Raw genomic sequence first — 17,156 nt, 5'->3', positions numbered from 1 at the left:
CAGATATTCAATGTCATAATTAAATATTTCTGCTTATGTTAAAATTTCAGTTACTGTAAATGTACTTCATACTTTTTATGCAAATAATAGAGATTTTCAGAGCTATCTTATTTTTTTACTATCATCTCAGGAACATTAGTTTTAATGGTCACCACAAGCACTTTTGATAGGTCAATAATTTCATTAACTGGAAAATTGAGAAAATCGCATATATAGATATTTATGAAAACTAGCCATAATTAATAAGAAAACATTATTTGCAAATTCAGAAACCGTTTGCATTTTCTGAGCCAAGCTATAGGTAAAGTTGAACAATTTTGTAAACCTTCATAGTGGCATATTTAATTCATCAAAAATGCTAAGTTTTTGTTTTTTTACACAATAAACACACTTTCATAGAATTAATTGCAAAACATTTATATCCTCATTGTGGTTTGTTACAAAAAAATAAGCAGAATATCATACATGTGGATTCAGTGGTGTAGCTAGAGCTTTTGCCTCCCCTCTCAATACACATCAAAAATGCTACAAAAAGTCAAACCACGCACAGGGAAATAAATTAAAACATTATGTTTATTTTTGAAGTCTTCTCTTCTTCTTCCTAACATGGAATATAGGCCATGTGGCCTGTTCGGGTCTCATGCCATCTCTTTCTTGGTCTTCCGATTCTTCTTTTTCCACTTATTTTGTATCTGTATAATATTTTTGGTAGTCTGCTGTTGTCCATTCGATTTAAATGTTCTAGCCATTTTTGTTTATACTGTCTTATGTAGTAATTAATTGGTTTGATTTTTAGGGATTGTAAGATTTCTTCATTTGTTTTGTGGTCCCACTTGGTATATCCAGCTGTTTTTCTGAGGAACTTCATTTCTGCTGTTTGAATTCGTTTTTCATCTTTCCTTTTCATGGTCCATGTTTCGCTTCCGTATAGTAGAGTTGGTTTTGACAAGACATTATATAGTCTGATTCTAGTGTGTTTTTGTACCAGGGATGGCTTAAATATACTATTTATTATGCCATTTACTTTGACAAAGTTTGATATTTTAGTGTCTATTTCTTTTTCTTCTTCGTATGATAGATCACATCCCAAGTATCTGAAAGTGTTTACTTGTTCTAGTATTTTATTATCTATCACTATTTTACTTCTTATTGGGTTTTCTCCTTTGAATGCCATTATTTTTGTTTTTTCTTTGGATATTGTATATTATATTGCTTTGAGATATCATTTAATGATTTTAATGATCTTTGTAAGTCATCTTCTGATGTAGCTAATACTATTTGATCATCTGCAAATAGTAGTGTATCTATCTTCATTTGCAGGGTCATTTGTATACCAAATGGGTTATGCTGTTTCCAGATTGTTAATATTTCATTTATATATATATTGAAAAGCAGAGGTGAGAGGGTAAATCCTTGTTGTACTCCTCTTGATATATCTTTCCATTCTGAGGTGTGTTCTAATTTAACTGCTATTTTATTTCCTGTATATATTTCTTGAATAGATTGTAAAAGTTGGTTTGGTATGTTTAAATTTGTTAATATTTTAAACAATTTTTGTCGACTAATTTTGTCAAAAGCTTTTTCATAATCAATAAACGTCACGTGTTTCTTTTTGAAATTCTCTTCTCTTTTCTATTAATAATTTTAAAGTAAAAATTAGATCTATGCAGGATCGGCCTTTTCGGAAGCCATTTTGTTCTTCTAGTAATTTGTTTTCTACAATGCTGCTTAGTTTCTCTTTTAATATTCCTGCATATATTTTATATCCTGTATTCAGCAGGCTAATTCCCCTATAATTATTGCAATTGTCTTTATTTCCTTTTTTATAGATTCTAGTAGTAAGACTTATACGTTGGTTAGACATAACTGGTAATTAATTTACGGAATTAACAACGCATATAAAGTATATTAATTAAAGGTAACTTTAATAAATAACTTCTATATTTCGGCAATGTCACATTGCCATCTTCGGGAACATAAAGATATGGTATGTGCACTCAGGAACTAACACAAAGCAAATGAGGAAGAAAGCAAGAAACTAATATTGTTCCTAAAGTCCTAATGGTGCCCTCTTATGGGCTAATTTGGTACTCTTGGCAGCTGGGCTGAAGTTCTCATAATGAAAGTCTCCCAAATTTGGGGCAGTTTCATGCACCCAAATTTGTTGAGGTTAGGAACGTTTTTTAGAGCTGCTGAAGATTCTTTGAATAATCTTTCATATTTCAACTTGCTGCGATGGATTATTTTTGTTTTCTTCCAACGAATTTTATGGTGGGTATCTAAGGCATGGTCTGCCAGCCCAGAGTGGCTGTACTGGTGAAACCGGATGTAGTCTTGGTGTTCTGAAATCCTGATATTTGTTGTTCTGCCAGTTTGGCCAAAGTAGGGCAATTTGCAGCTGCAAGGGACCTGGTATACACCAGGTAGGTCTAGGGGAAGTGGTTGGTCTTTGGTAGAGCGGATAAGGGATGCCAACTTTTTATATGGTCTGTAACAGGCAGTAAGGTCATATTTTTTGAGGATATTGGTTATTTTTTCAGAGGTGCCCTGGATGTAGGGGATGGTGATAGACTTGGTGTAATCTTTATTGTAGAGGGGGTTGTGGTTTACAGGTTTTAGAATTTTTTGGATTTTTTTGGGGTTATAGCCATTGGCTAAGAAAGCGTTGAGGATGTGGTTTAGTTCAATAGTCAGGGCCTTGTTATCTGAGCAGATTAATTTTGCCCTGTTATATAGTGTTTTTATCACCCCATGTTGTTGTGAGGGGGGGGGGGGGAATTGCTGGTGAATGTATCTGCCAGTGTGGGTGGGTTTTCTGTAAACAGAGAAAACCAAAGATCCATCAAGCTGGCAGGTGATTAAAGTGTCTAGGAAGGGGAGGGTGTTGTTTTCCTCTTTTTCTAAGGTGAACTGGACTCTGGGATGTTGGTTGTTTAAGTGTGTTAGGAAGGAGTGGAGTGTGTCTGAGCCATGTGGCCAAATAGCAAACACATCATCCACATAACGAAGCCAAATAGTGGGTTTTTGTGGGGCGGAGTTTAAGGCTTTCTCTTCAAATGTCTCCATAAAGAAATTGGCCAAGGGTGGGGAAAGTGGTGAACCCATGGCTTTTTGACGTCTCCTCCCTATTCACTAATGTCCCACTCAAAGAAACCCTTGAGCTCATCCAAGCCAAGTTTCCTCCCGATATCTCAGCCCTATTTCAGTTCACAATGAACTCAGGCTATTTCGTTTGGCAAGGAAAGTTCTACAAACAGATAGAGGGGACAGCCATGGGTTCACCACTTTCCCCACCCTTGGCCAATTTCTTTATGGAGACATTTGAAGAGAAAGCCTTAAACTCCGCCCCACAAAAACCCACTATTTGGCTTCGTTATGTGGATGATGTGTTTGCTATTTGGCCACATGGCTCAGACACACTCCAAGTTCCTAACACACTTAAACAACCAACATCCCAGAGTCCAGTTCACCTTAGAAAAAGAGGAAAGCAACACCCTCCACTTCCTAGACACTTTAATCACCTGCCAGCTTGATGGATCTTTGGTTTTCTCTGTTTACAGAAAACCCACCCACACTGGCAGTTACATTCACCAGCAATCCCCCCCCCCTCCCCTCACAACAATATGGGGTGATAAAAACACTATATAACAGGGCAAAATTAATCTGCTCAGATGACAAGGCCCTGACTATTGAACTAAACCACATCCTCAACGCTTTCTTAGCCAATGGCTATAACCCCCAAAAAATCCAAAAAAATTCTAAAACCTGTAAACCACAATCCCCCTCCACAATAAAGATTACACCAAGTCTATCACCATCCCCTACATCCAGGGCACCTCTGAAAAAATAACCAATATCCTCAAAAAATATGACCTTACTTCCTGTTACAGACCATATAAAAAGTTGGCATCCCTTATCCGCTCTACCAAAGACCAACCACTTCCCCTAGACCTACCTGGTGTATACCAGGTCCCTTGCAGCTGCAAATTGCCCTACTTTGGCCAAACAGGCAGAACAACAAATATCAGGATTTCAGAACACCAAGACTACATCCGGTTTCACCAGTACAGCCACTCTGGGCTGGCAGACCATGCCTTAGATACCCACCATAAAATTCGTTGGAAGAAAACAAAAATAATCCATCGCAGCAAGTTTAAATACGAAAGATTATTCAAAGAATCTTCAGCAGCTCTAAAAAACGTTCCTAACCTCAACAAATTTGGGTGCATGAAACTGCCCCAAATTTGGGAGACTTTCATTATGAGAACTTCAGCCCAACTGCCAAGACTACCAAATTAGCCCGCAAGAGAGCAGCATTAGGACTTTAGGAACAATATTAGTTTCTTGCTTTCTTCCTCATTTGCTTTGTGTTAGTTCCTGAGTGCACATACCATATCTTTATATGCGTTGTTAATTCCGTAAACTAATTACCAGTTTTTTATAGATTGGGATGACCAGTGCTTTTTTCCAAGAGCTAGGGGTTTTTCCGGACATCCAAACCATATTAAAAAATTTCAAAAGTCTTTCATTAAATTTTTCACCTGCATTTTTGTATAGTTCTATATTTATTACTATTATTATTACTATTATTACGGGCAACTCCAGGGAGTCATTGGACTCATCGAGGGAGGCCCCAAATCATATTCATCACAACTATTTGACATTCATACAGTATCTATCATACCTCGCCTTAAACTCATTCACTGTCACAGCATCCACCACAGACTCAGGGAGCGCATTCCACTCATTCACTACTCTAAAAGTAAAGAACCCAGCTCTAACACCTTTACTAACCACACTTTTGCCCAGTTTCCATGGATGTCCCCTAGTCCTCCCACAACCAGCCCTGTTCTCAAAAATATCTTCCGAATTAATTTTATAGAAACCCTTCAGTAATTTGAATGTCTCAATCATATCTCCCCTCCTCCGCCTATCAACCAATTTTTGCAACCCACAAATCCTCAACCTGTTCTCATACGGTTCATTCCACAGACCTGCTATCATCTTGGTCACTCGCCTCTGGATCCTCTCCACCTCCTCCCCATCAAGAAGAAACCTAGGTGACCAAATCTGAGCACAGTAGTCTAGATGAGGTCTTATCAAGGCTCGATACAGAGGAACAATAACCTGCTTGTCTCTGCTTGTCATCGTATTCTTCAGCAACCAAGTGATTTGATGAGCTGTTTTGGTCACTTTTGCAATGTGTCCCCTAAATTTCAATTCCTTATCTACCAACACTCCTAAATCTCGTGCCTCATCAATATCCTGGAGCACGGTTCCACCAATGCAGTAAACTGCCGCCAATCTTTTCACCCCAAAATGCATAACCTTACATTTTGCCACATTAAACTGACATCCATTCTCCTTAGCCCCGACCTCCAATCTATCCAAATCATCCTGCAAAATTTTGACGTCATCTGCATTCACTATTGCCCTACCCAACTTCACATCATCCGCAAACAAATGAACTGTTCCTTTCAGATCATTTCCTATATCATTTATGAACAAATTAAACAGCAGTGGTCCAAGAACAGATCCTTGTGGCACACCACTAGTCACAGGCCGTCTTGTGGACTCTACTCCCGAGTAAACCACTCTCTGATATCTCTCCGTCAACCACCCTCCTATCCATCTCACCAACCCTATGTCCATTCCCATATGCTGCAATTTACTGATTAGAATTCCATGTGGAATCCTGTCAAAGGCCTTGGCAAGGTCCAGTAGAATCACCGTAAACCCATTACCCTTATCCAGTTCAGCCGTCACTGTGTTATAATACGTGAGCAAGTTACTGAGGCATGACCTACCCTTCACAAAACCATGCTGTCCCCGATACAGTATCCCATTTTCTTCTATCCAATATTGTATTTTCCTCTTGACTATTTTCTCTAAGACCTTGACAATGATTCCTGATATGCTAATCGGTCGGTAATTTACTACAGCAGTCTTGGAACCACCTTTATGCAGTGGAACTATTTTCCCCTCTTTCCACCCGCTCGGGACTAACCCAGACCCGAGACTCAAATTAAACAAAATGGTCAAGGGTACTGACAATTCTTTAGCTGCTTCTCGTACAACACGAGCTGGTATACCATCCAATCCCACAGATGTATTGACATTGAGGTTATGCAATAGACTACTCACCTCCACTTCATTAACCACAATTCCCGTATAATCTACTGGTTTATTCGTTTCTGCAATGTCACCACCTGGATGATATACTTTTGCAAAGTGCTCACTCAGTAACTCAACTATCTCAACTGATTCAGTTACCTCCTTACCATCGGCATTCTTTAAAATCAATCTGCCATGTACATTTTTCCTTTTACTTGCTACATATCTAAAAAACTGTTTAGGATTCTCTTTAGCCTGCATGGCCAATGTTCTTTCGTAATCCTTTTTTGCTTTTCTTACCACACTCGTCACCCTTCTGGCCTGTGCTTTATACCGTTCATGTGCCTGCCGGTCACCCTTCTCCTTAAATTCCCTCCATAGTTGTTTCTTTTTTTGCAACTCAAGCTTAATGGTGTTATTCATCCATTTAAGCCCTACTTGATTTATTATTCGGACTCTAGGTATACAGTCAGCCATTGCTTCATGCAAGCACTTCTTAACTACCTCCCATGCACTATCAACTTCTAGTCCTTGCAGTTGTACATGCCATGGCACTGAACCAATCAAACTCCTAAGCTTGTCATACTTTCCAGCCCGATAATTCCACATGTACCCTGTCTTAATTGAAAATTCTACACCTTTAGCCACCTCCCAAGTTAAGACCCTATGATCACTCTCACCGATTGGTGGCAATGTGGTCATATTTGTTACAGCCAAATCCTCAGATGTAATTACTAGGTCAAGCACTCTCTGACCCCTAGTATTTTCCATTACATGCTGTCGCAGATAGTTATCCCTTAATAACCGCGTAAAATCCAGTTCCTTCCTCCCGTGTGTCCTCTCCTCACTCCAATCAATGCGACCATAGTTGAAATCTCCCATAATAATCACCCTCCTTCCACCCATTTCTTCTATCTGCTTGTGCATACTGTCACCACCATCTTTTCCATCACCTGGTCTATAGCAGCACCCAATTGTATATTTAGTTCTGCTAGCCACAATCTCACACCAAATGGCCTCAAATGTGCTCTTTTCTCTATCCTGCAATTCAACTTCTATTCTCCTTGGCTGGAGCTCATCAGCTATCATCAACAATACTCCTCCCCCCATTTTATTCTCTCTGTCATTCCTGAACACACTATACCCATCAAACCATTTATACTGTCATTCACACTTTCTACATTCACACTCTCACAATTTTCATGTACAACCTTGCCGTTTCTTGTCATATCCCTGTTTCCTTCATTCTGAAGGTTGACAAAAATATCACACTCTAATTATATTGTCTTCTCCTGGCGTTTTCCTATTTTTCATCTTCTTTATTATATTTTTCAGTTCTAACATTGTGATATTTTCTATTAGGTCATTCTTTGTCTTATAAAATTTTAATTCATTGTTCTCATCTGTCCAGAGATTTTGGAAATAGGTCACCCATTTTTCTAAATCTATTGTTTGTATTTTTATCTTTTCTTTTATTTCTTTATTCATGTATTTTATTACTTTATAGGTTTTGGGTTGTGGCTTAAATAAATCCTTTTCTAGTTCTGTTACGAAATTGTTCCATCTTTCTCTATGTTTTTTCCTTCTCGTTTTGCAACTGCACTATTTCTTTTTGTTTTGGAATTTAGCCATTTCTGGTAACTGTCCTTTTTGGATTTTATTATATTTTCTATTTCTTTGTTCCAGTCTCGTAGTCCTCTTTTTCTAATCCATTTGTGCTTTATTTCTAAGGTTTCTGTTGCTGCTTTTGTGAGAATTTGTTTCAAATTTTCCCATAACCTTAATTTCAACAATTTGGAATATTATTTTTCTTGCTTTTCTGTTAGCAAAATCGTCGATGACATTTTCGAAGTCTATTTCATAGTAATGTAGGTAATTCATAATCAATTTTAATTTAGAAAAATCCTCTGACAACTAGCAACACTTACAGCAATTGTGAGGAAAATTCGTAGTAGTAGTATTACAATATTTGGAAATGAGTTCTCGAGACTGTATTTTAGAATTAACTGCAAAAGTTCAACAAAGGTTCAAAGTGCCTCCTGGGGCGGATCGTCCCCCTCCATCCCTCCCTAGCTCTGCCTCTGTGTGGACTGCAGTTTGAGATCCCCTCAAAACTGCTTGCGTATTTGTTTGAAATAATCTTTATCCGTAATAAATAATGTTTCAAAACTCATTCATTTAAATTTTTTTCTCTTCCATTCAGAAATATGAAACTCTAACTTTACCCTGACTTTATATATATATATATATATATATATATATATATATATATAAACAAACACATATGCAATTTATTACAACATAAAACCAAATTTCAAAAATACATTACTTACATTGTGCACAGCAGCAGTTAATGGTGATACATAGAGTCTAATTAGAGATGGAAAGCTAAGTGCTTTTAGCCCCTGAAAACAAAAACAATCATTAACAATCCACACACATGCACAAAAAAAAAAAACGAAAAATATTAAAAATACAGAATTTATGATTTTATTATTATCGACAGGGACTGGCGGTACACTAAAGACAGAGTGCACCGAACTGGTTATATATATATATATATATATTTTTTTTTTTTTTAAAAAGCATTTCATATAAACTGTATTACAATATTCAATTTACAAAGTCTGCTGCAAGAAGTTGCAGTACTTTATGAAGACTTATGCAAGTATACTTGAGAAGAGTAAGAAAAATTGGAAGGGAAATTAAGAGGAGAACAAACACGCTAAGAGTTTTTAGGATCAGATTTTTCCTTTAAAAAACAAATAATATAACAAAAATTTGTATTTAAGTTTTGTGCCAAGAAAAAGCTTTTCGAAACACTACAATCATATTAGGTAAACAGAATATTATACAGAGCAATAAACAGTCTACATTTAATTGCAAGTCAGAACTGACAAAGGTAGAGAGGGAGGCAGCTTGATGTAAAATCGACTGTAAGACAAGGGTACACTATCTTCACTGTTTATCATCATCTATGTGGATCACATTAAGAAAAAAGCACCATTAAACCTGACATTAAAGTCAAAAGATAGAGCAGCAAGACAGAAATAAAAGAGCAGGAAGTGTTAATGAGGTGGCAGAGGAAAAATATGTTTCGATATAAATAATTAGGACATTTGCTTTAAATTTAGAGGGAGTCTTATCTCATTATATCATACAGACTGAATAGTTCATGCTTTGAGGTTTTTGTTATTTAGCATATTATTATTTTTAATATACCTTGACAGTGTCTTTTGTGTTGTGTATCAATAATGGCAACTGCTGTAATTCATTTTGCCAACATGTAATAGCACAGTTCACCACCATTTAAAGACCAGATTGTACAATAGTACAATACAAGATTTTGTGGCATGTTTGCTTCCCAGCAATTAGAAATATGCCAGGAAAGAGACTGGACAGTGCATGTTTGCATAAAATGTAGGAAATGGGAAGGGCTAGGCGACATGGATATTAGCATAACCAACTTTGCTAGAAGTGTGTCAGAAACTGAATGCCAAGATGGAGAGATGAGTGCACAACTGAGGGTGAGGAAGATAAGCGTAATGTGGAAAGGGAGATAACATTAGGGAGTGTATCAGATTTGTAGGATGGTGATGATTGGATGGATAAATAGCAAGCAAGGAGAGTGGGGGGGGGGGGTAGAGAGAGGGAGATTCAGATGAGGAAAGAAAGAATGGAGCAGTTAAAAGTGTGATGTATGGAGATTCAATGATTCATGGAGTGAAAAACAGAATGCCAGAGGAGTGCTTGGTTGGAGAAACAATAAACCTTTATTAAGTAACATACTGATGCAGAATTCTTTTAATTTTCAACTTTTCCTGGTGGCAATTTAGGTATACCAGCACCTATTATTTTACAAAACAAGTTCTGCTTTATCCTACATCCAAGTATCAGCAAAAAAAATTTTGTATGACATATCTTAATGCCTATGGTAAATGACTTAACTTCAAATTGCACTATAATCACAAAATGCATCACACACTCTTTTCAGATGATTCTACTGTCTTGTTTATGGGAAGAATCACTACCCAAACTAGTTTCATTCTGAATTGGAAATATGAATATTGTAAAAATACTGAGGTGAAAAAAAATTGATGGGTTTTCACCATAGGCATAGTGTATGTGGGGGGAAAGGGGAGGACAGGTCTACCTTGCAAAAATTTTTGGTAACTGTTAAGATATTTCTAAGTTTAAAAATCAACAGACTGAATGAAAGAATTTTCATAACACAAACAACATTATAAAACTTTACATATCATACTGATTGTTTCTGAATCCACATTTTTGTTGTTTTCATAAATGAAATTTTAAATTCATTAACCTTTTTGTTGATGAGAAAACAGAAGCCAGCCACTCTCCTTGCAAAATTTGTCTTCAATTCAAAGTTGATCAAAACTGACTTATGAATCATGTTTTACTGAAAAACAGTATTTCAATACAATACTGAGCATTCTGCATCAATCACCTCCGTCATCCTTTCAAAATTTAGCCATCATATGATATTCTTCAAACTGTGGGAGAGTAACATGCAGAGCAATGCAACATTTGTCACATCTACTCTCTCTCTCCTCTTCTGCCTTTTCTTCTCTTCCAATGAGATATTTCAATACATACACAGAAATAAAAGGGTTTTTGTTGTATGGGAAGAACTAAGATTGAGAAGCATCTTCCTTTTACTTTGAAAAGTTGTTTACCAAGTGATGCAAATACCATTTTAGCGGTTGTTGCTCAAAGTGTATTGAAGTTTTGAAAATTCTATTTTATGATAGTCAGTTGAAAATCTTTAAGTGTTTTTTCCTGGTTTTACTACTTTGTACAGCATCTGAGAATTTACACTATTTCATGCAGGAGGTGAAAAAAGAATTTTCAGTACTACTTTAGGGTGTTATGCAATCATTTAGCAGACATCATGCTTGACTTGTCAACTGCTTCTATATTCTATTACATAATGAGGGCTTCATTATTAGCTGACTGGTATAACTTTCCTGATGATATGCAGTTCTGTTGCCAGCCTGCAGACTTCCTATTATTTTTAATATTCCTGGGAAGAAACAGACCATGTTACACTCTGGCTGCGAGATTCTTCTGTGTGCATGCACCAGTACATATATTTTCCCCCATATAGTAGATGTAAACAGAGAAATGCTAGAGTTGAAGTGAATTACTGTCTTCACCTACATATAATATGCACTTTAACACTGGGTCAAGTTAAAACTGAGATGCATATTATAATTGACATAAAGTATACAAAATCTTAACTTCACAAGCAAGAGACCAAAATTACATTATAAATGTAATTCATCCAGAAGTAGACAAATATCCATTTTTAACCATTGCTAAGAAAGCAATAAATGCTCTTTGTTTGTTACTATGTTTAAATTAAAAAAATAATAACTAAGTATTAGTTTTTATATTAAGACATTTTAAAATTTTTATATACAATTTTTAATTTTCTATTTTATTGAACTGATACTCTAAAAAGCAGTAAAATAAATAAAATGGTGTGAGGAGTATATTTTTTTTTTACATGGAGAATGGTTAGCGAGTAGAACCCATTGCCAGAATGTGTTGCAAATGCAGGGAGTTAAATAATTCCCAGCTTCAATATGATAGACATATTGCTAGTTAAGTGGGCCTCCACTTAACAAGATTACTGTGATAATAATAATACCGGGTACAACTGATTTTACTGTCTGCACAGTATACTGACAATACTTAAAATGGTATCACTTCAAAATCTGAAACTTACTTTGCATTATTTTTTTTCCAAGATTTGCCTTTCCATTTTTGGAAATGTATTATACACGGTGTGCACTGTACATAGGTGAAGACAATATATTCCTTAACAGATGTCACCACATGCCTGCAAAATGTGAATTGCAAAGAACCGATTTTTCAACTGTTTGACTTGAGATAACTGAATTTAGTAGAAAAATGGTTAATTTTTTATAGATCAAAATTCTTTCTTGCATTGTTGTTAACTACTGGTGAACTAACTAAATCCCATGATAAAAAAAAATGCACTGCTATGAGAATGAATGCTCAGCACATTACAATCCATTCCAAATACACAGGGCAAGAGAACATATCCTAGAATGCATGCCCTACTGTTCTCAATCTGTAATAAATATCACAGATTAGATCACCAGCATTAAAGCACTTCCGTTTAATAGCACTTACTGGAAAGTGGCTATATGCAACTCTCCAAGCAAGATACCTCCCTCCTGTCAGGATATCCTTGGAATTTCATTATTGAATAGTGTCAGTGCCCAACCATGAAAGTTCATCATAACACTAAATACTGATACAGACCATACGATCTATTGCAGTCTCATTTTAATCTAATAACCTATTTTGAGGTCTACCCAGTAGCCTTCCCTTCCTATTTGGTTTATATTTTATTAATTGTTTAGAATACAAAATACTGGTCATTTGGTTTATGTGCTCTATCCAATTTCGTTTACTTTAGTCCACTGATTTTAGTTCTTTTAAAATATCTTCATTCCTTTTTCGCTCTAATAATGTGTATATGGCAGTTGTCCTTGTGAATCTCATTTCATTCATTTTTATTCTTTGTTTATTACTGTCCAAATTTCACTGAATAATAATAATGTAGGCAGTGCTAGAGTACTGTATATTTTAAGTGCTTTTTTTTTCTGTTTTTTTTTTAGGCCCATAACCTGCAAAAAATTTGAAGTTTTCAAGTTGATGTCCTTTCCTCCTTCAAGTGATATTTCAAATCCATGATAATTAAAAGTATTTATCTGTTTTATTATTAATAACTGTTTTAGTTCTAATGGAGTTTGTCTACAAAATGCCATGGTTTTAGTTTTTATCAATCGATATTTTCATTCCAAACTGTTCAACTATGATGTTCAAATTATGTATTACACTTGGTAAATTATCTTATGTTGGAAGTATTTCCACTTGGTTATACTGTAAATTAAAAGATACCAAGAAATTATGTACTTCATTTAATCCTTTATCCAAGTGTAAGCAAACAAAGTTTACGCCTGAAGTATTTTCAGGACTAGGGTAACACGTATATAGAAGCTAATGACTTCACATCACTTGCCTTAGTATCCCATAATGCAAAGCACATATCCTTGCAGACATGAATAATGCTATGCATTATGGGAAGGGTCACTATCTAGACTGGTTTTGACCTTTATTGACATCTCATCAGTGGAAGCCAGACCCAGAAGTGATATCAAGGTTGAAGTTGCCTTAGTCCTGAAAATACTTAAGGCACAAACTTAGCTTACACTTGGATAAAGTATTAAACCAAGTATATAATTTCTTGATATCTTTAATTTATAGTATAACCAAGTGGAAAAACATCCAACAATTATCTCTAATCCAGAGTATTTTATATGACACCTTTAGGCTATGTATAGGAAAATATGACTTCTGCATTACTTCATTACCTCTGGGTCTGGCTCCCACTGATAAAAGAATTAAACCAAGTATATAATTTCTTGGTATCTTTAATTTATCTTTCTTATGTGATATTACTTAATTTGTAAACAATAGCATATTTAAATAGAAATATGCTATTGTCCAACCTTATTTCAACAACAAATATTTCAAATAAATCCAACAAATAATGTTGGATCTTTTATATTCATCTATTTCTATTTATTTTACATCACCAAAATAAAACCACTTGGCTCTTTCTTTAAAAAGTGCATATGTATTTTATTACAAGAAATTTCTGTACCAGGCTTATTTAAATTATTCCACTGTATTAGTATTTCATTAATATCAGGGGCGAATATTCCAGATGTGCGGTGAACACCCATGGAATAGCAATATCATAAGTATTATATATTTTCATTATTCCTGTTAAAGACTCCCCTAAGTATTTCCTAGCTTCTTGTGATTCCTAAAATTAAACACAACATACTGATGCGTCATGAAGAGGACACTTTGATGCGTAAACATTGCATCACATTCACGTTAATAGCCCAGGTGTGTTGTCAGATATACTGACACCTTTGAGTCCTTTAAACAGACATGCAGATGGCACATAGCATCAAATTCTTAGCATTCCAGTAGTTTTAAACTGCCCAGAAGGTGAGGCTGGGTGTGCACTGAGACAATAGCACCCAGAAAGTCATTAGTAGCTGTGATTAGTTATTGTGTAAGGCAATCCAATTCAACTTTGTCATGAGTTGCTGTTTTTGTTTTCTGAGTTTCATCTGTTTTACGTGTGTAAAGTGTGAACTTATTGTTTATGACACCGATATATATGACTTTAAATTTTTCAGGAAATTACATGTACTAAAATATTAATTTAAAAAAAAAAAAACTTTAATCAATACCTTCCTATATTTCGGCAATGTTACACTGCCACTTTCTGGGAATATAAAACTATGATATGCGTACACAGGCACTAACAACGAGCTCATTTGCTTATTGTGAGTGCCTGCATGCAAATATCATAGTTTATGTTCCCAGAAGATGGCAGTGTAACATAGCCGAAATATAGGAAGGTATTGATTAAAATTTTTTTTAATTAATTTTTTAGTACATGTTGTCATTTCCTGAAAAATTTAGTCATGTGTAACCAACATATAAGTTTATCTACAGAATTGACACCAATATAGACAAGTTTTTAATATATATTTATAATCATAGTCATAATCATACAATCTAAATCAAACAGATGGTATGATTATAATCGAATAAGGTTGGAACTTGTGTATAAGTAAAATGAGTTATTTCGGCCTTTCTTCAGTTCAGTCAAGAAAAAAATAATTTTCCCAAGTAATTACTTTTAATTTCTGTGCCTATTATATCACTGTATTTAAAAAGTGTATCAAAATTCAAATTATCCACGTCTCACTCTAGATGCCAAAGGGAATCTAATCTCACCACAGCTATTGTTCTAATCTCCTCACAGCTATTGTTCATTTGACCTTTATGCTTTCCATGTTTAAAATCATATTAATTGATAAATTAAAGTATTCAAAGTTATCTTACAAGTAATTTCATTGGAGCAATTAAGATGAGTGCTAATGTGCTATACACTCAATGCAATCATACAGTCAAATTGATGTGAATTTTGTAGCGCGAGTTGCATTATTCTTACGGGTATCTCCATGGAGTCAGTAGACTCATCAGGGAAGACCCAAACTATCAAAACAATATCTATCCTATCTTTTTTTGAATTCATTTACAGACTAAGAACTCAGAGACAGTCAATGCATTCCACTCATTCACCACCCTCAAGGCAAAAAACCTTGTTCTCACACCCTTGTTAACCACACTTTTCCTTAATTTCCAGGGATGACCTCTTGTTCTTCCATTACTATCACACAGCTGAAACATTTTCCCTGCATCAATCTTATAAAAACCTTTTAGTAATTTAAATGTTTCTATCATATCCCCTCTTCTCTGCCTATCAACCAACCTCTGCGATCCACAAGCTCTCAATCTATTAATATAAGGAGCATTTTTTACATCACTCACCAACTTAGTCACTTTCCTCTGAACCCTCTCCACAACTTCTACATCTCCAAGGAATCCAGGTGACCAGACCTGAGCACAGTAATCCAAATGTGGAAGTATCAACACCTTATAAAAGGGAATAATAAGCTCTTTATCTCTGGATGTTAGTGTGTTCCTCGATAACCAAGTAATCCTATGTGCAATCTTGGACACCTTAGCAATGGGTCCCCTGAACTTCATCTCCCTATCCACCAACACCTCTAAGTCTTTAGTCTCATCAATCTCTTGGAGTACCGTTCCATCAATGTAGTACACAGCTGGTTATATTTTAATCCCAAAATGCATAACTTTAAACTTTTCCACATTGAACTAACATCCATAACCTTTTGCCTATTTCGCAAGCTTATTTAAATCATCCTGCAAACTTTCAACTTCAGCTTGATTTTTTATTGCGCTACCGAACTTTGCATCATCGGCAAATAACTGAATATCTCCCTTTAAGCCATTTCCTATATCATTTACATACAAATTAAACAATAATGGCCCAAGCACAGAGCCCTGAGGCACACTACTGGTCACCTGTCTCATCCTGGACTCTGCTCCTCCATACACCACCTTCTGGTATTTCTCTCTGAACCATTCTCCTATCCATATCACCAATTTAGTATCCATCCACTCCAATTTGTGCAACAATATTCCCTGGAGGTATCCTGTCAAATGCCTTAGCAAAATCTGAAAATACCACTGTGTAGCCATTTTCTTTGTCCAACTCAGATGTCATTCTATTATAAAAAGTTAATAAATTGCTAAGGCAGGATCGTCCTTTAACAAAACCATGTTGGCTCCTATAGAGTATCATATCCTGATCCACCCATTCTTGAATTTTGTCTTTAACCAACTTTTCCAATACTTTTACCACCACTCCCAAGATGGTGATTGGTCTGTAATTAACTACTGCAGTTTTAGAGCCACCTTTATGCAGAGGAACTACTTTGCCTTCCTTCCACTCCCTAGGGACCATATTTAACTTAAGTTCAAACTTTAGTTAAATAACCAAGTAAGAGGCGTTGACAATTCCATTGCACATTCACGCAACACACGAGCTGATATTCCATCTAAACCTACAGTAGTTTATATTTAAATTTTGCAATATACTAAGTACTTCTGATTTCTTAACTTCAATTCTCACATTAGTTATTGCTACAGGTACAGAGATATCCTCACTTGGGTGATAGACTTTTGAAAAGTGATCACTCAGTAACTCTACTATTACATCTGAATTTGCCACCTCAATACCATCAGCACCCACTAAAGTTATCTTTTCGAAGTCATTCTTCCTTTTACTTGCCACATAGCAGAAGAACTCTTTGGGATTACCCTTGATCTCCTTGGCTAAGGTCTTCTCATAATCTGATTTAGCTTTTCTTACTATGCTGGTAACATTCCTAGCTTGAGCCTTGCACTGTTCATGTACTGATCACCTTTCTCCTTGTAAATTCTCCATAACATTTTCTTTTTTTGCAGATCAAGCTTGATACTACTACTCATCCATTTAACGCCTACCTTGTTTGTCTTTCTCACCATGG

At 35.6% G+C, this 17,156-nt stretch overlaps 1 protein-coding gene across 1 annotated transcript in view; it reads right to left on the bottom strand.

Annotated features, from left to right (window-relative positions):
* LOC150102982 (aconitate hydratase, mitochondrial-like) overlaps positions 1 to 17,156 on the bottom strand; it is a 451,613-nt gene that overhangs the window by 419,159 nt on the left and 15,298 nt on the right. The window contains exon 2 of the mRNA XM_090398314.1: positions 8,448 to 8,519. Within this exon, the coding sequence (XP_090254440.1) occupies positions 8,448 to 8,519 (72 nt within the window). The remainder of the gene's footprint in view (positions 1 to 8,447; positions 8,520 to 17,156) is intronic.

Source organism: Typopeltis vanoorti, chromosome 9 (assembly GCF_054136105.1).
Source record: "Typopeltis vanoorti isolate ZY-2024b chromosome 9, IOZ_Tvanoo_1.0, whole genome shotgun sequence".
NCBI lineage: Eukaryota > Metazoa > Arthropoda > Arachnida > Uropygi > Thelyphonidae > Typopeltis > Typopeltis vanoorti.
This window is presented reverse-complemented; position numbering and strand designations above follow the sequence as displayed.